Source organism: Paroedura picta, chromosome 1 (genome assembly GCF_049243985.1).
Source record: "Paroedura picta isolate Pp20150507F chromosome 1, Ppicta_v3.0, whole genome shotgun sequence".
NCBI lineage: Eukaryota > Metazoa > Chordata > Lepidosauria > Squamata > Gekkonidae > Paroedura > Paroedura picta.
The window spans coordinates 123,599,766-123,619,776 of NC_135369.1; the positions used below are offsets into that span (position 1 = coordinate 123,599,766).

Genomic DNA, 20,011 nt, shown 5'->3' on the forward strand with positions numbered 1-20,011 from the left:
ATGTAGAGGTTAAAGTAACAAGCAAGACACCAGCTATTAGTCACCGCAATGCCACTGCCCCTTCTATGCTTACTACTGAACTGCAATCTGAGCAGAAATAGTTCTTCTGCAGAAGCAATTCCTTTGGGGATCAGAAAATTAACAGAATCTGATGAGACAACCAGACAGTGGATTTGTCTGGTTTTTACACACAAAACCAAGTAATAGTTTTGCACTGAAAATTAACTCTCTATATATTTTTCAAGAAGCCAGAAACACTTTTAAACTGTGTCTCTTCACATATCTGGCAGGAAGGAATTATCTCTCATGGGAACAGCTGGACTATTTGAAATGTGTCTTTTGTATTTCCATGACACTGCTTAATGAACACTGGTGAAATTCTATTCCCTCCTCAGACCGAATATATATCTCTTCTCAAGCCCCCATACCTAAAAGAAGAAGGTGGTCTATTTTCAGGTGTCCTTGAAGAGGTGGATCCAAAAAGCTTCCTTTGTTCCTCTCTTGGTGTAAATGGTCTTCTAGTTCTTAATGTTCTTAATGCATTTCGGGCTTCATTTATAATCTCAGCGCTGGTCTTCTGAACAGCTAACGAAGGCCTATAGAAAGCTTCTGAATTTTCCACATTTTTGTTCTTTGATGACATCTTCTTGAAATAAGCACTTTACATGCTGCTTAGAAGGAACAGAAAACATAAAACTACCAGGGGCTCATGAGCAATGTAAATTTTTCACAGTTCAGATCTCATACTGAGGCATATCCAGTCCCCATGGTTTGCACTCCAACTGCCATAAGCCCACCTTCCATGACGATGTGTCCATACTGAATACAGCACAGTCTAATCCACATTCCAGCAAAGTGCTGTTTTTACAGTATTGCACTGTTCCTTCTATTACTGCTATATTTTCTACCTTCTTCTGCCATCAAACAACCCTAAGAAATGTACATCATTAACATCTGAAGATAGTCTAGAATGACTTCTTGGTGCACAGAGTCTGTGTTTGACCGGGGAAACATATCAGACATTATTGCTGCCTTTCAGCTTACAAGGAAATCTTTTGTGTAATAAAATGTAGACCCCAAATTTGTAGTCATATCTTAATTTCTATATTGATGATCATGTGACTCAAGTATACATACATTACATTTACGAGTGTAGGTGTGTTGACATCCATAGCTCAGTTTCCAGTTTTCACAGTGGATGGTGGCAAGTACTGGGGTACCGCAAGGCTCAGTACGAGGTCTGGTGCTTTTTAACTTGTTCATTAATGATTTGAAGTTGATAGTAAGCAATGAAATGGCTAAGTCTGCAGATAATACTAAGTTGTTCCAGGCAGTGAAAAGCAAGGAGGACTGTGAGGTGCTCCACAGGGAAATGCTGGATGTCAATGTGGCAAATGAGGTTCAACGTGGGCAAGTGCAAAGTGATGCACAAAAATCCCAACCATAAATAAACAATGATGGGGTCCAAACTGGCAGTAACTGATCAGGAGAGATTTTGGATAACTCACTGAAAATGTCAACTCAGTATACAACTGCAATAAAAGAGGCAAATGCCATGCTGTTGAATATTAGGAAGAGAACTGAAAACAAATCAAACAGTATCATATGCCCCGGCATGAATCTATGGTGCAGCTTCTTTTGGAATACTGTATGCAGTTCTGGTCACCACATCTCAAAAAAAGATAATATAGCACTGGAAAAGGTTTTTTAAAATGGCCTGGAGAAAAAATGACTGAGGGGTGACATAGTAGAGGTTTACAAAATTATTCATGGGATAGAGAAGGTAGAGAAAGAAGTACTTTTCTCCCTTTCTCTTAACACAAGAACTGGTGGGCACTCAATGAAATTAATGAGCAGCAGGAGGTTTAGAACCAAAGGAAGAACTTCTCCATCCAAAGAGTAATTAACATGTGGAATTCACTGCCGCAGGAAGTGGTGGCAGCTACAAGGAGAAACAGCTTCAAGAGGGGATTGGCTAAATATATGGAGCAAATGGACCTCCTGATGACAGCTGCGTTTTGGCCACTGTGTGACACAGAATATTGGATTGGAGGGCCACTGGCCAAATCCAATATGATTTCGCTTATATTCTTACAGGAACTTAGTGAAAAATGTTTCACTTCTCGATGCTTATTGGGGGCGGCAGTTGTATGCATATGAAGATTTAGATATCACCTTGGAGACAGCTGCAAATGGCAGTACCAGAAAAACTGGAAAAGGGCCTCTGGAAAAAAATCCCCAAATTCTCCTTTCCCCCACTCCCCAACTCTCACTTCTCTCCTTATACAAGCTAGAAGAATGATGAACTAAGTATGGGGCTGGAAGCCACCTTCAGAATCTGCCTACATTTCTATTTTCCCATTACCTTGCATGAATCACCCCGTTATCTCTTGCCTTCACAGACTAGTTCAACACATTACTTGCCTTTTCAAAAATAGAAAGCAATACAAAAGACACTGATATCATTTCGAGATGGGATTCTGTTGTCCAAGAATGCTCTAACATTCCCAAAATTATTTATGGTTGGTTTAATACATTGCATTCAAAAATACTAGTTTGAATCCCAAAGGAGAAAAGAAATTGTCCCTGGTCAGTTCAAGGCTTCATGTAGTACTGAAGTTCAAATGACCAGGAGTGGTTTAAGGATTAGTGAGCCCATTGAAGATCTGCAGGGCCCAAGCAGAGTACAATTGTGGTGGGAGCAGCCAGACTAGGGACAGAAGGGGCCCCCCCAGTGGAAAGGGGTGTCACTCTGAGTGTCCTTAAAGAGGGAAAAGGGGAGAGGAGAGAGGCTACAATACTCACCAAAGATTTCAAATGATATTCACTTCAGAGCCAAACAAAACAGCTTCCTTAATGCATAGAAAACGTCCTTATAAACATCCACAGTCTGAAGAGTCAGTGAATAATACAGTATTACACCAGGATCTGAATGACAGAGAGAAAACATTTGCTGTCAAAACAAACAATACAAGTTATCAAGGGACACTCTTAATGGAATATAAGCATAGCTTTCTACATTAAAGTATAAATTGTAACCACAGTTTAAAAAAAAAACAAAAAAACATTAATACTCTAGACAGGATAAATCAATATTTAAAAACGCAAGTACCACATAGTCCATGCATTGATGAAGAATTCCTTCCATATTTACACAAGGCAAGATGCTAGCTCAACTTCTTTGTAGATACCAGCATCAATCTACCTGATACATTTTTAATTCACTGCATTAAAAAAGACACACTGATTTCTCTTCCTATGTAATTTCTCAGAGTTCAACATTCTCTTCTTGTGGTCTTTTTTCAAGCCCCCATTCTCTTCCTTTAAAAAAAAATAGCACAGATAAATACATAACGTTTATTTAGTTTTTCAGATGTCTCTCTTCTAAGGTAAGTGTACAAGCTGGTTCAACACATGCCTATATCAGTTGATTTCTCCACACCAGGAATGCATACTTGATGACTTACAACTGAATGTGTGAAAAGCATTGTTTGTGGTGATGGGAAAATTCCATTTATAGCACCCTATTCACACACACCCCCTTCAAGGATCGCTGCCTTGTTGTGGCAAGGGGGCTTGTGTAGTTCAGTGAAGCTATGAGCTATACCGTGCAGGGCCACCCAAGACGGACAGGTCATAGCTGAGAGCTCTGACAAAAGGTGATCCACTGGAGAAGGAAATGGCAAACCACTCCAGTATCTTTGCCATGAAAACTCTATGGACAGTTCCAATAGGCATAACGATATGACGCTGGAAGATGAGCCCCTCAGGTCGGAAGGTGTCCAATATGCTACTGGGGATGAGCAGACGGCTAGTACAAGTAGCGCCAGAATGAATGAAGCGACTGGGCCAAAGCCGAAAGGACGCTCAGTTGTGGAAGTAACTGGTGGCGAAAAGACAGTCCGATGCTGTAAAGATTTTTATTCCATAGGAACCTGGAACGTCAGATCCATGAATCAAGGCAAGCTGGACGTGGTCAAACAAGAAATGACAAGACTGAACATCGACATTTTAGGAATCAGTGAACTAAAATGGACAGGAATGGGTGAATTTAATTCAGATGACCATCAGGTATACTACTGTGGACAAGAATCTCGCAGAAGAAATGGAGTAGCCTTCATAATCAATAAGAGAGTAGGAAAAGCAGTCTTGGGATACAATCCCCAAAATGACAGAATGATCTCAGTTCGAATCCAAGGCAAACCATTCAACATCACAGTGATCCAGGTCTATGCCCCAACCACTGCTGCTGAAGAGGATGAAGTTGATCAGTTCTATGAAGCTCTACAACACCTTCTAGAAGCAACGCCAAAAAATGATGTGCTTATCATCATGGGGGATTGGAATGCTAAAGTAGGAAGCCAAAAGATAACCGGGATAACAGGCAAGTTTGGCCTTGGAGTACAAAATGAAGCAGGGCACAGGCTGGTAGAATTTTGTCAAGAGAATACAATGGTCATAGCAAACACTCTTTTCCAACAACCCAAGAGACGACTCTACACATGGACATCACCAGACGGTCAACACAGAAATCAGATTGACTATGTGCTCTGCAGCCAAAGATGGAAAAGTTCTATCCAGTCAATAAAAACAAGACCAGGAGCTGATTGTGGTTCAGATCATGAGCTTCTTGTTGCAAAATTTAGGCTTAAATTGAAGAAAGTAGGGAAAAGCACTAGGCCACTCAGGTATGAACTAAATCATATCCCCGACGAATACACAGTAGAGGTGACAAATAGATTTAAGGAATTAGATCTGATAGACAGAGTGCCTGAAGAACTATGGACGGAGGTTCGCAATATTGTACAAGAGGTAGCAACTAAAACCATCCCAAAGAAAAAGAAATGCAAGAAATCAAAATGGCTGTCTGAGGAAGCTTTACAAATAGCTAAGGAAAGAAGGGAAGTGAAAGGCAAGGGAGAAAGAGAAAGATACACTCAATTGAATGCAGAATTCCAGAGAAAAGCTAGAAGAGATAAGAATGCCTTCTTAAATGAACAGTGCAAACAAATAGAAGAAAACAATAGAATGGGGAGGACCAGAGATCTTTTCAAGAAAATTGGAGATATGAAGAGAACGTTTCATGCAAAGTTGGGTATGATAAGGGACCAAAATGGTAGGGACCTCACAGAAGCAGAAGAGATTAAACAAAGGTGGCAAAATTATACAGAACAACTATACAAGAGCGAGCTTAACATCCCTGATGACCACAATGGGATAGTTACTGACCTGGAGCCAGACATCCTGGAATGTGAAGTCAAATGGGCCTTAGGAAGTCTGAGCAACAATAAAGCTAGTGGTGGTGACAGCATTCCAGTTGAACTATTCAAAATCTTAAAGGACGATGCAGTAAAAGTGCTACACTCAATATGCCAGCAAATTTGGAAAACTCAACAACGGCCACAGGATTGGAAAAGGTCAGTTTACATTCCAATCCCAAAGAAGGGCAATGCCAAAGAATGTTCAAACTACCGCACCATTGCACTAATTTCTCATGCTAGCAAAGTTATGCTCAAAATCCTACAAGCTAGGCTCCGTCAATATGTGGACCGAGAACTTCCAGAAGTACAGGCAGGATTTCGAAGAGGCAGAGGAACTAGAGATCAAATTGCCAACATACGCTGGATCATGGAGAAAGCTAGGGAGTACCAGAAGAACGTATACTTCTGCTTCATTGACTATGCTAAAGCTTTTGATTGTGTGGAGCACAACAAATTGTGGCAAGTTCTTAAAGAGATGGGAATACCAGAGCATCTTATTTGTCTCTTGAGAAATTTATATGCAGGTCAAGAAGCAACAGTGAGAACTGAACATGGAATCACTGACTGGTTCAAAATTGAGAAAGGAGTTCGGCAAGGCTGTATACTGTCGCCTTGCCTATTTAACTTGTATGCGGAGCACATCATGAGAAATGCGAGATTAGAGGAGTCGCAAATTGGGATCAAGATTGCAGGGAGAAATATCAACAACCTCAGATATGCAGATGATACCAATCTAATGGCAGAAAGTGAAGAGGAACTAAAGAGCCTGTTGATGCGGGTGAAGGAGGAGAGTGCAAAAGTTGGCTTGAAACTCAACATCAAGAAAACAAAGATCATGGCATCCGGCCCTCTCAATTCCTGGCAAATAGATGGGGAAGAAATGGAGATAGTGACAGATTTTATTTTCCTGGGCTCCAAGATCACTGCAGATGGGGACTGCAGCAAAGAAATTAAAAGACGCTTGCTCCTGGGGAGGAAAGCTATGGCAAATCTAGACAGCATCCTAAAAAGCAGAGACATCACCTTGCCAACAAAAGTGCGTTTAGTCAAGGCTATGGTATTCCCAGTTGCAATGTATGGCTGCGAAAGTTGGACCATAAGGAAGGCCGAGCGTCAAAGAATTGAGGCTTTTGAACTCTGGTGCTGGAGAAGACTCTTGCGAGTCCCTTGGACTGCAAGGCGAACAAACCGGTCAGTCCTAGAGGAGATCAGCCCTGACTGCTCTTTAGAAGGCCAGATCCTGAAGATGAAACTCAAATACTTTGGCCACCTCATGAGAAGGAAGGACTCCCTGGAGAAGAGCCTAATGCTGGGAGCGATCGAGGGCAAAAGAAGAAGGGGACGACAGAGAATGAGGTGGATGGATGGAGTCACTGAAGCAGTAGGTGCAAACCTAAATGGACTCCGGGGAATGGTAGAGGACAGGAAGGCCTGGAGGATCATTGTCCATGGGGTCGCGATGGGTCGGACACGACTTCGCACATAACAACAACAATTCACACACAGACATCTTCACTTCAAGTGCCATAGCCAACTTATAAATATGTCTGTGCACGCCATCCCAATGATACAGTTTTTGTGGAAAAGCTATGTGACTGCTCAAAAACAAAGGGCATGCCATCCTTCTCCTCTTGTTCCATCAAAGCCATACTGCTTCTTTTTGGAGATTCTGATATCTCCCAACTAGCTGTTTTGTATCCCGATTTTTGCACCCTTGACTTAGCCTCTCTCAAATCAGTATGTAAGGCAATTTTGTTTGGCATACAAAGCTATCAGTTGAAGCTCTGGGCAGGATTCAGCTGAACTATCTCCAGTTGCATTCAATAGTAGGGACTAGGACAGTGCCCAAGGCTTTCACACTGTGTAACAAGGGGACTTGGTTACGGCAAAGTCCGTACACACTGTGTAACAAGGGGACTTTGTCTGTCATTGCTTGTCTTCTTATTGATGAATCCTTATTAGGTTTCTGAGAAACCCCTGGATTTCTCAGGTTTGAAAACCACTACTCTAAAGCATGTCCTCGTCCTCATAGAATTCCTTTTGAGATGGGGAGGCAAGGAAGCTTGTAGCCAGACGCAGATGTTGGATTTTCGTAGGGCAAACTTTAATAAACTCAGAGACATGATGTGTGTCATACCATGGATGAGAATGCTGGAAGGGAAGGGAGCATGTGAAGGGTGGGTGCTACTCAAACGAGCTATTGCATGCTCAATCAATGACTATCCCAGAAAGACAAAAACACTGCAGGAGCTCTAAGAAGCCTATTTGGATGAACAGAAAACTTCAAGAGAAACTAAGAAAGAAAAGGGAAATGTTCAGGAAATGGAGGGAAGGACAGAGCTCTAAAGAAGAGTACCTACAGGTTACTAGGCACTGTAGATCAATCAGAAAGGCCAAAGCTGAGAGTGAGCTAAGATCGGCCAGGGAAGCCCACTGTAACAAGAAAAGATTTTTCAGTTATGTGAGGAGCAAACGTAAAGTAAAGGAGGCAATAGGCCCACTGTTGGGTGCGGATGGACAAACTCTAACGGAGGATGCAGAGAAAGCAGAAATGCTCAGACCGACCTGGTTTCCTTTTTTGACCAAGTAACAGGTTTGCTGGATCGTGGAAATTCGGTTGATGTCATTTACTTGGATTTTAGTAAAGCTTTTGATAAGGTTCCCCGTGATGTTCTGATGGATAAATTAAAGGACTGCAATCTGGATTTTCAGATAGTTAGGTGGATAGGGAATTGGTTAGAGAACCGCACTCAAAGAGTTGTTGTCAATGATGTTTCATCAGACTGGAGGGAGGTGAGTAGCGGGGTACCTCAGGGCTCGGTCTGGTACTTTTTAACATATTTATTAATGATCTAGATGAGGGGGTGGAGGGACTACTCATCAAGTTTGCAGATGACATCAAATTGGGAGGACTGGCAAATACTCCGGAAGATAGAGACCGAGTTCAACGAGATCTGAATACAATGGAAAAATGGGCAAATGAGAACAAGATGCAATTTAATAAAGATAAGTGTAAAGTTCTGCATCTGGGTCAGAAAAATGAAAAGTATGCCTACTGGATGGGGGATACGCTTCTAGGTAACACTGTGTGTGAACGAGACCTTGGGGTACTTGTGGATTGTAAACTAAACATGAGCAGGCAGTGTGATGCAGCGGTAAAAAAGGCGAATGCCATTTTGGGCTGTATCAACAGGGGCATCACATCAAAATCACAAGACGTCATAGTCCCATTGTATACGGCACTGGTCAGGCTACACCTGGAGTACTGTGTGCAGTTCTGGAGGCCTCACTTCAAGAAGGACGTAGATAAAATTGAAAGTGTACAGAGCAGAGAGACGAGGATGATCTGGGGTCAAGGGACCAAGCCCTATGAAGATAGGTTGAGGGACTTGGGAATGTTCAGCCTGGAGAAAAGGAGGTTGAGAGGGGACATGATAGCCCTCTTTAAGTATTTGAAAGGTTGTCATTTGGAGGAGGGCAGGATGCTGTTCCCGTTGGCTGCAGAGGAAAGGACACGCACTAATGTGTTTAAACTACAAGTACAATGATATAGGCTAGATATCAGGAAAAAAATTTTCATAGTCAGAGTAGTTCAGCAGTGGAACAGGCTGCCTAAGGAGGTAGTGAGCTCCCCCTCACTGGCAGTCTTCAAGCAAAGGTTGGATACACACTTTTCTTGGATGCTTTAGGATACTTAGGGCTGATCCTGCATTGAGCAGGGGGTTGGACTAGATGGCCTGTATGGCCCCTTCCAACTCTATGATTCTATGATTCTATGCACTTCAGCTTCTGCATAATAAAATGTAGAAAATGTATCCAAGAACCATGCATCTTTTGCACTGAACAAATCCTATGGAGAAAATCCTGTACTGTACAGAGGAACTAGTCTAGAAGGTGATGCTTTCCAACTGATTCTGCCCTGCCCATGGGATGCACCAAAAGGTAAAGTATCAGTATGCCTCTTTACTCCAAAAATTGTACCAACAATTGTTATATGTATACTAAAATGCAACCCAAACTTTATACACGTATGAAAAATTGACTTATGTAAAAGTCAAGGCCTAAATAACAATGTCCTCAATTCACTCTATACATCAGTCTTTTTCAACCTTTTGACATTGTAAAGGTAAAGGTATCCCCTGTGCAAGCACCGGGTCATGTCTGACCCTTGGGGTGACGCCCTCTAGTGTTTTCATGGCAGACTCAATGCGGGGTGGCTTGCCAGTGCCTTCCCCAGTCATTACCGTTTACCCCCCAGCAAGCTGGGTACTCATTTTACCGACCTCGGAAGAATGGAAGGCTGAGTCAACCTTGAGCCGGCTGCTGGGATCGAACTCCCAGCCTTATGGGCAGAGCTTTCAGACTGCATGTCTGCTGCCTTACCACTCTGCACCACAAGAGGCTCTGCGCCACAATGTAGGAGCCCCTAAAATAATTTTTCAGGCTTCAGAGAACCCTGGAAGTGACTTCAGCTGTCTATGCCTCCCTGCCACACAACCCAGAAGTGACATGGAAGTAGCATGACCACCCATGTTAACAGGCTGGGTCCAGGAGGTCTGATGGCAGGAGAGACAGGAGGCAGTTTAAAGTGGGAGTGGGCATAAAGACTCCCTCCCCTCCCAGGTACAGAAACCATGAGAGAACTCAGTCATACTCAGGAGCAGGGGAGGGGGGAGTAATGGAAGCAGCCAGTTCCCCAGCTTGTTGAAGGGAAAGGCCATGGACCCCCTTTGGAGCTCCCAAAGACCCCTAGTTGGGAATTTCTGCTATACATCTTCAAAGATTAAAATAGGCTTGTTACACACAGAAACCCTAAAAGTTAATACTCTTAACTGATATTTGAACAGCAGCTCTAAACATGTGATGTTCCCTTTTGCTCGTAAGTCAGAAATGAGGTTCCTGCTCTTAGATTTAAACAGCAGAGGTATGTGGTCTGGTACAGCATCTATTAGCAAAAAGATATAAGGATGTAAGAAACCGGTTTCAGGACCACAGAGTTCCTGCAGCTTACAATTCTAACTAACAAACAGAACTAAGAGTCTTCATGAAATGAAACAAACACACACAAATATCTGAGGGGAAAACATTGCAATAATAAATACCCCACAGTCCTTTTGCAAAGTGAAGACTGAGAATGATTACTCTGTTATTGGAGCTAGAAATGTCTGAGATTTTGTCAGGTACTTCACCAAACTGTGATGTCCACAGTACATAGTTCAGGCATCAGATGTATACCTAATACGGCTTTGTTGGAGAATTATGGTTGGTTTCCTTTCATTCCATTCCAATCTTCAAGCTGGAATCAGGATTTCTACTAGTTGATTACATTTCACTGTCAATGCATTAACATTTTTCATTGCCATAATCAAAAACTAAACTGGTCTCCAGACAGAAATAACAGCTCAAACACATTTTTCCTTTGTGTTTCTATTTCTATTATTCTCCCAGATGAACTGTGTAGTTTTATAACATCTTTTAGTAGTTCTAATGTCAATGATCCTCACTCTTTGAATAGTTTACTTCCACTTCAAATTTCTTAAGATTTTCTCTTGAGGGATAGTATTTATTGGATCAGTATGTACTCCATTTTAATTAACCAGCTGGAAATCTGAGAAAAATGATCACATTCTGTGGGACAAGACCATCTTAGCTGGCAAAAGGTTCTAATTAACTTTCAATCAGACATCCTTCTGATCTTAAATTGTTTGCCTTACAAAGACACATATGGTGGAAGTGCTGACTGATGAACTGTATTAATGCCTACAAACAGATTTTCATTCTGAGCTTTTCTTGCCTCTCCTTTTCCCATATTTTTGACCACCTCTGCTCAAATTGAATTTTAAATTACGGTCATGGCAAAGCTTCCTTTTAATCATGGTTTAAAGTCACATCAATGTAGTTATCTTTGCAGCACCACAGGGGGATAGAGGGCAGTACAGTGGAGGAATAAGGACACACCAACTATTTATGGTAACAAGAAGGGGACAGCTTATTTATTATGTACAAACCAAAAGAGTCAAAACGAAGCACGGGGATGGATCCCAGCATCAAGTGACCCACCTGATGATTTCCTTCCCCAGCCTGCCTGCTTGGAAATAATGGCAGAGTGGCAAGTTAATGGGACACATGTGGCGCCAGCCTCTCCACGGTCCCCGTCATGGTCCCCCTACCCACCTAGGTATGTAGCTTTGGCGCTCCTCATCCCCATGTCCCTTATGGAAGTCCCCAAATGGGTGAGGCTGGCATGCAGAAACAGCCTCTCCCTAAAAGGATCCATCCTAATGCTTAAAACCATCAGCTGTGACACAAAAGTATACTGACTCAAAACAAAACCCATTATTCCCTGTCATATCCCAAACAGAAAAAAGAGCCAGACAATCCAAAAGCCCCAGCCAAAAAGGCCAGGGGTTGGTGCAGGGCTCCCTGTCACACTGCTGCTGTGTCCCATGATCTCCTGAAAGTCATAGCTGGATCCCCCTTCCTTTTCCTTCCTTAATGATATCACGATGACCCACTCCTCCCTGCTTCACCCACCTCCTGGGCTGCAAACTACAGGTCTAGGCAAATCTCAGCCAATCTTGTTCAAAGGGTAAAATAGACATGTTTAGTCTGAATGGAGTCCTTATACAGGCAGCACCTTTATGCCTTTGAAAGGAAAACTAGCCTGAATTTTAAAAGTTTAAACACATCATTATCAGCAACATAAGAAACTTTGATTTTCTCAATGATTTAAAGACTTACAATGATGAAGTTCTTTACTCCTCCAACCAAATCAGACTCGACATACTTAAAAGATCTCCTACTTTCAAAGTCCCACCCTAATCTCTAATCTATACTGAACAAGGATGAATTTGTACAATGTTGACTGCTCCAGAACAGAATTAGTGGCAATTGCTTTAAACAGCTTCATTGTAGCACAATTTCATTCATAAAAGGCAACTGCTACCCTAGCATAGTAGATGCAACATTCCTGGACATTTTGAAACCAGAAGAAAAAACCTTTTCCTCAGTTATTTTCCCAGGAAAAAAGGGGGGAAATTGAAATATATGCAATGATTGCTTTTCTGTAGTCAAAATTTCTTTTACTAATTCAACAAAATAAATTTTTCATTTATAACTTTATAATATTATTATTTGAAGAGAAATTCTTACATCACACTGGTTAAGACTATCAGCATGTTTGGATATTAAGGTAAGCTGTTTTACACTGAAGACATCCACTCACTAATACCGTGTTATCATTTAATACATTATAGCATATTAATTGTTGCTATGATTATTTATACAATTAAAATTCTTGAAGATGTTATATATGTCTACAGTATAAGAGTTTTATCCCCTCCCCACAATTGCTCCTCAAAATGTCCCAATTTTCCATTGGACAAAGTGGAAACATTCTGAGATTTTCATGCCATACATTTTTGACATGAAAAAACTTGCTTTAAGAAACATTTTACTCACTGTAAAAGATAAAATAATTCATGAGAGTTTGTTTTAAGCTTTCTGCCAAATTTTCCATTAAAAAAAAATTGGAGAAAAATTCCAAATTTTCACCAGGGGTATTTTTTTGAGTGTTCACATCTTTCCACCACAGTGTTGTGAGATTTCGTTGTGCTATCTAGGATATTCTTAAAAGGATCAATATGAAAACAGTCTACTGGTACAATACATGACTTCTATAGTGAGGTTGGCTATTTTAGATACAAATGTTAACATACTTAATTACGGTGACTGGAGCTGTGAATAGGCAAGACAGATCCTCGAACCTAAAAAGGGACGCAGATTTCCAGAAAAATCTGAATTCTTAAAAAAAAAAATTGGGAAGCTTTAAAAAACCCAAAAATGATAAAAGGAGTATCTGTAGCTTTAATCAAGAGCCCCTCAGTGGTTAAGTAACTACAGATTCTAGGCTTGGTTCTGGCAGAAAAAGCAATCACTCTGTGAAAGCTAGTAAAGTATAGCACAACTTCAGAGTAGGGGCTAGGAGACCTAAGATCTCTATTTTGCTGTAGATTATTTTGGACTGCTCACATACTTTCAGCCTAGCCTACTTTACAGGGTTGTGGTGCAGATAAAAAAGGAGAGGAGAATAAAGTAAACTGCTTTAATCCCCAGTGTGGAGATAAGTGGGGTATAAATGAAACAAATAAATAAGTGTAAATGAAGATAGGAGACAGATAAAAGTTAGGTTGGTAAATGACTTGACAAGGTAAGAAAGCAGGAAAATGGGAGTGGATATGGGAATTACTAGGAAGAGGAAATGGGAAGGAGAACACAGGTAAAACTGGGAGCCATTCCACAAGTCCACAGTTTTCCTACTAGAGGCTGCTGTTGAGAGAGGAGTGAGAGGGAAAGCTTAAGACAGAGGGACAGATAAGGCAGGTTGGCTGTTGGGTGGGAAGGAGAGGACTGCCAGCTCCATGTTAGGAAATTCCTAGAGCAGTGGTCCCCAACCTTTTTTATCACCGGGGACCACTCAACTCCGAGGACCACTCAGCGCCTTTTACTGAGGCCCGGTGGGAGGGATAGTTTACTACTCTACTCTCAACCACTGCCCTAACGCTCTCTGATCGCTATGGTAATGTTTAAATATCCCTTCAAAATAAGATACAGACACGCCACAACAATGAACATAAGGAACATTTTATTTTCATGGAACTTTTAACTGATGACAATGACAAATCAGTGGGAACCCTGAGCTTGTTTCTCTGCAACGAGATAGTCCCATCTGGGAGTGATGGGAGACAATGACACCCGAAGTGTATTGTAAAGGGCCGGGGGGGGGGGGGAGAAGGCGTCCTTCGCGGCCCACCTCCAATTAGTCGAAGGACCACATGTGGTCCGTGGCCCACAGGTTGGGGATCACTATCCTAGAGGGGTTTTTTTTTTTGGGGGGGGGGTTGGGACTTGAGGAGGGGACAACTGTAGAAGATACCCTGTGTTGTGGAGCATGCCTGCTTGAGACTTCATGTGTATTACCAACCAGAAGAAAAAGTCGCAACCATTTCTTGCTGTTTATTTTTAATGTTTTTATGCCTTGCTCCATCTACTGCACATCAAGGCAGATACCATACTACTAAAATTACACCTGCAATTAAAAACCTGCACCTATATGAAGCAATATCCTTGCTGAAAGTGTAAAAAGTGACACTGCTGTCAAACAAAGTACACTGACACTGTACTTTTTAGTTTGTTTACACTTTTATGAGCAAATATCTCATATCATGGTCTGGAGAACTTTCACTTGTCCAGTTTTAAATTAGGATATGAACAAACTAAATATATACCTGCCTCTCACACTCCCAGGATTAAATTGTTAACATTTCCATGTTAAGAAGCATCTGGTTAAGACACTTAAGAAATTTAATGATTTGCTAAACCTGTTTGTACCAGTCTCTGCTTTCTAATACTTTAAAAATACTTTAAGAGGGCAAACTTCATACTGCCACTTGAGCTGGTATTGCTACTCTGCTTTTCTCCCCGCTGGAGACTCAAAGAAGTTTACAAAACATGATGTGTTGGGGTAATTTCAACAGTTTTAAGATGGTATTTTATCATGTACATTTTAAATTGTTAGCAGAAAGGTGAGATATAAATCATGTAAGTAAATATATAAAATACATACAAAACCCCAGAAGTCTGCAATTCCTTCACAAGAAACAGCACTGTAAATATCACAAGATGCAATTCGATGGCTAAGCACTATTTTCTATATTAATTACTTCCTAGCTCAACAGTTTAAAGATCCATGTTAACATACCAGAATCTGTGATTATTATATACATAACTGGCTAAATATGTTTATTACTCGCGCGACAGCTGAGAACAACACGCTGGTTCAAGGAGAAGTGCCAATCAGAAGGGTACTCTCCTTGAATCTACAAATAACATAGAGATGTATTTTATTTATCTATCTTCTAGTCCATAAAACAATGCCTTCGGGTCGCCATCATTACTTCGCCCCTCCAAGATTCACAAGCGTGCAAGCGATGCCGGACAAGAATGATACAATCAGCCCACACAAGGCTGAGCGCACCGAGAGCGCTCTGGAGTTCGTGGAAGAAAAAGCCACGAAATCCGCCCAGGGACCCTCAACCAGGGAGCTCCGTCCAGCCGGGCAGTTCCGGCGGCACCCTGTTACCATTGCAACCATACACACTCGCGCCCGCGCACAAGCCTCGCTCGGCTCCGGCGAGACGCCTTCCCACCCCTCGGCCTCCTGCTTCCTCCGGCTGTTCAAGCAACAAACACCTTGTCGGAGGATCTGGCTGGCAGGCAGGCAGGCAGGTCGTCCGCCGCGCTCGTTTCCCTCCTCTCGCCGCAGCCGCCGGCGTCCCACGAAAGTCAGCGGCTCGCGCTCGTTTCTCTGGTACTGAGCATGCTCAACAGAACTGAGCATGCTCAACAACTGCTTCTGAAGCGTCTGCCCTTACTTCACCCTAGCAACCGCGGCTTCGCGAATACTGAGCCGTCTCAAGGTAAGCGAGCAGGTCCTGTAGCAAAGTCAAGCTTGCCTTCCTTCGTAGTCCCGTCCCAGTCGCGGGTAACCGGGCAGGTTGTATCAGGAAAAGGAATCAGATCACGCTAAAGGAAATAACTGCTGCTGGGGATTTCGTCAGACTCTTCTTCCTGCTATAACCCTGTTATGTTCATGCAGATTACGGATAAATAACATGCCTTTCCTTCTTGAAAAGACCTTTCTTGCCGCCTTTATTTAGCCCACATTTATTCCATCTGTCCCTTATGGTTTCCACAAAGTCTTTTGGGGGGGGGGGGGCAGGGGTCTTTTTATTTTTTAAATAACAATACAAACTGAACAGAAAACAAAAAACTTATAATAGTATATGCATAAAAGACTTATATCTTCCTAACCAGTCCTCTTTTATCTCTATTTCTTATTTAATAGCAACCTGTACACAGTGGCCACAGTGATCATTAAATTCTAATGGTCTTCTGTTAACCAGGTTGGGCAACTTTGCCATTATGGCCAGTTCTCAGGTTTTATCTAGCCATATGTCCACACTGTGGCGCAGAGTGGTAAGGCAGCGATATGCTGTCTGGAGCTGTCTGCCCATGAGGTTGGGAGTTCGATCCCAGCAGCCGGCTCAAGGTTGACTCAGCCTTCCATCCTTCCGAGGTCGGTAAAATGAGTACCCAGCTTGCTGGGGGGTAAGCGGTAATGACTGGGGAAGGCACTGGCAAACCACCCCGTATTGAGTCTGCCATGAAAACGCTAGAGGGCGTCACCCCAAGGGTCAGACATGACTCAGTGCTTGCACAGGGGATACCTTTACCTTTACCTTTATGTCCACACTAGGCAATTCTTGTTTCCATCTTGATGCGATCAAAAGCCTAGCTGCCACAGTTGCATGGAAGAAAAGTTCTCCAGCATGCAGAGGCAAGTTAGGAGGAGAGACACTTAACATGTATTTAGGATAGAGAGGAAGAAGGCACTTGGGGAAGGCACTGGCAAACCACCCCGTATTGAGTCTGCCATGAAAACGCTAGAGGACGTCACCCCAAGGGTCAGACATGACTCGGTGCTTGCACAAGGGATACCTTTACCTTTTAGGATAGAGAGAGAACTTAGAGAGAGAACTTGGCTAGCTTTTCACAGAGCTTTTGACACCTGATTTCTCACTTCTTAGTCATTACTGTAGCTCTCTGTCAGTAATATGGTTCCAATGCTTCTGTGTGTTCAGTTTAAGTTTTTTTTTTATTTTTTTATTTATTATTGGATTTCTTACCTGCCACTATTGGCTAGCCGTCTTGCGGTGGGTTACAACAATAAAAACCCACAGTAAGAAATAAAATTTCAGCATTAAAACCCATCAGCGAACTAAAACCACCCCCACCCACTCAACAACCACCCACCCAGCACCTCAGGGGTGGGGGGAAGCCTGCTGTTCTGGTTAAAAATGAGAAGGTATCCCAGAACTTAATTGCTCTGGCCTCAACCAAAGACCTAAGGGAAGAGCTCTGTCTTGCAGATCCTGCAGATCCAAGAAAGTTCCTGCAGGGCCCTCAGCTCTTCCAGGAACTCATTCCATCAGGTCGGGGCCAGGACTGAAAAGGCCCTGACCATGGTCCAGGTCAGCCATACCTCCTGTGGGCTGGGAACCACCAGCAAATTTGTACCCTAAGTTTCTTCCTCTAAATTGTTCCTCTTTCCTAAATTGTTCCTCTGGTCTTCCCCCCCCCCTGCTAGCTGTGGAAACAGATCAATTGGTCATTATTTTTTAAATGTTTGGTGAATTTTAACAGTGTGCAAGATTTTAAATGCCTGAGAATGCTTCATCAGGCTAGATGTTAAGATAGCAGGTAGCTGTTTATAGACAAAAATACCTTTTGCTAAGACCAACTAACAAGATATGGGTGGCAGGTTACAGTGGATGAGCGATAGGGATGTGAGTGTCCTGCATAGTGCAGGGGGTTGGACTAGATGACCCATGAAGTCCCTTCCAACTCTATCATCCTATGATTCTATGTACAATTTTGCATTCACCAGTAGATATCATCAAGCTAGTTGTTCAATGCAAAAACCAAACAAAACAAAACAAAAACAACCAAAAGTAAGTGAGGGGGAGGGGGAAAAAGTTATTTTCAGGACCAGGTGGAAAAAGTTCAAGTATGCAGCTTGCAGGATAAACCAATGCCAGCTACCTATTAGCTTGGCATCTTTTTTCCTGTTTCACTGATGTTGCTGCCAATTCTAAACCTTTGCTATGGTGATGATCTACAACTTTAACAAAATAATAGATAGTATAAGATGAGAAACTAGCATGTGTTTAGTAGATCGAATAGACAAAAAGAGCTCAACAGATCCAAGGCCTCCAAATGACCTTCATTATTGAGTGCTGCCTGAGACAAACAGTAATTATGGCTGAACTCTTGTCAGAATGAAGGGGGATGAGCACACACACAGCCTAACAGCGCAAGAAGGACAGAGGCTAGAAGTGTGACAGATAACTCAATAGGCATCAGGTCAAACCAGACAGGCAGAGGGTGAGTTGGTAAGGCTGCAGTGCTGTGCACATTTGTTAAAGAGAGGGACTTTCAAGTAAGCATGCTTCAGATGGGGCTGCAAAAACACTCTTTTACTCTCTTTTGACCTGCTTTGAGTAGAAGTAATAGAAAAATAGATGAGGCTCACTTACTTTCTGCTATGTCTGCAAAAACCACAATTGCTTTCAGTAATGTAATTTTTCTTTCATATTTCTTTTTTGTCTGTTTCCCTTTACCAGTCTGTTTCTGATGTTTGTGCTTAGCAGCAAGGCAGATATTTGTAGGAGATGTTTTTGAAAGTTCCATTATGAGTTTTCTTTTGTTCATATTGGATTAATACACATTATTCCTTAATCTCACAAGAACACTTTTGAGTCCCATGACAGATGAGCATACACAAACCGATTGCTAAAAATCTGCAGCAAAATGATTTTATATGAGATCAGCAATCCTTGGCACACATGCCAAAAAGCAGCAAGCCAGACCATTTGGCTTAGCTTCTACCTAATCACCTGAGGCTGGGGTGTCAACACCTACAGATATAATGAACATAGCTTATACCCATCACCCTCTCCCAGATCTATTCAGCCTCCAGGCAAGACCCAAAGCCAGTATGGTGTAGTGGTTAGACCAGGCTTTTTGTTCTAGGGTTTCATGAAACCCTGGGGTTTCTTGACATACCTAGAAGGGTTTACCAAATGGGTGGAAGTTAATTTTTTTTTAATTTGTTAAATATTTATTGGGTGATATGACCATATATGGTCATGTTGCCTGCCCCCAAAAACAGCAGTGATGGGCCTGGAGAGGGTGAGAAGAGGAAGGGGGCCTGGGTGGGCATATACTTCCCAGCCGTACTCCACACAATTGTGCCACTTCTGGGGTTTCTTGAAGCCTGAAGAATGTTTCAGGGGTTTATCAATGGTCAAAACAAAGGTCAGACTAGGACCTGGGAGACCCAAATCTGAATCCTACCTCTGCCATAGCAGCTTGCTGGGTGGCATTAGGCCAGTCACACATACCCCATCTGTCTGGCAATCACCAAGAACCCTATTCATCCCTCTCCATTTTGGTTTGCCAGCAAATCAACATACTTACAGATGTGTTTTGGATTGAGGTTACATACATTAGGTTTGCATGCTATAGCACAGTGGTCCCCAACCTTTCTGAGGTTGGGGACCGGCAGGGCATTGGGGCGCGGCCCGCGGGCCACGCCCACACATTGGCCGTGCCCACGCATCGGGCCGCCCCTGCGGGCCGCCCCCCCGCATCGGGCCGCGCCCGCGGGCCACGCCCCGCATCGGGCCGCGCCCGCACATCGGGCTGCGCCCCCGCATCAGGCCGCACCCGCGAGCCGCGCCCGCACATCGGGCCGTGCCCCCGCATCGGGCCGCGCCCGCACGGCGCAGCCCGGCCCCGATTCCCTCTCCCCGCCCTGCCGCAGTAAGAAGCTTCCCGGGCCGCAAGCTTGCGGCCTGGGAAGTTTTTTACTGCGGGGGGGGGGGAGAGGGAGCCGTGGCCCGGCGCCATGGCCTTCGCGGCCCAGCACCGGGCCACGGCCCGCAGGTTGGGGACCACTGCTATAGCATATGATTCTGGCAAATATGTATACATACTAGTTCCCTGTTCTAGCAACATCTCACTAGAATCAATTGCTTTAAGATATGGTCTGTGTCTTCTCCCACATCTTATTTTTGCTTTTGTTTTTTCTGACAAGATTTGATGTCAACAAATGCCATGTTTAATTA

The 20,011-nt window shown here is 43.0% G+C and overlaps 1 protein-coding gene across 2 annotated transcripts in view; it reads right to left on the reverse strand.

Moving 5' to 3' along the window:
* Positions 1-15,648, reverse strand: part of ARMC2 (armadillo repeat containing 2) — a 66,577-nt gene extending 50,929 nt beyond the window's left edge. For both annotated transcript variants that reach the window (XM_077302556.1, XM_077302546.1), the window contains exons 1-3: positions 15,513-15,648; positions 2,806-2,928; positions 429-668 (exon numbers count right to left, since the gene is read on the reverse strand). In XM_077302556.1, coding sequence (XP_077158671.1) covers positions 429-643 — 215 coding nt within the window. In that variant the 5' untranslated portion in view covers positions 644-668; positions 2,806-2,928; positions 15,513-15,648. The remainder of the gene's footprint in view (positions 1-428; positions 669-2,805; positions 2,929-15,512) is intronic.
* Positions 15,649-20,011: the final 4,363 nt, after the last annotated feature.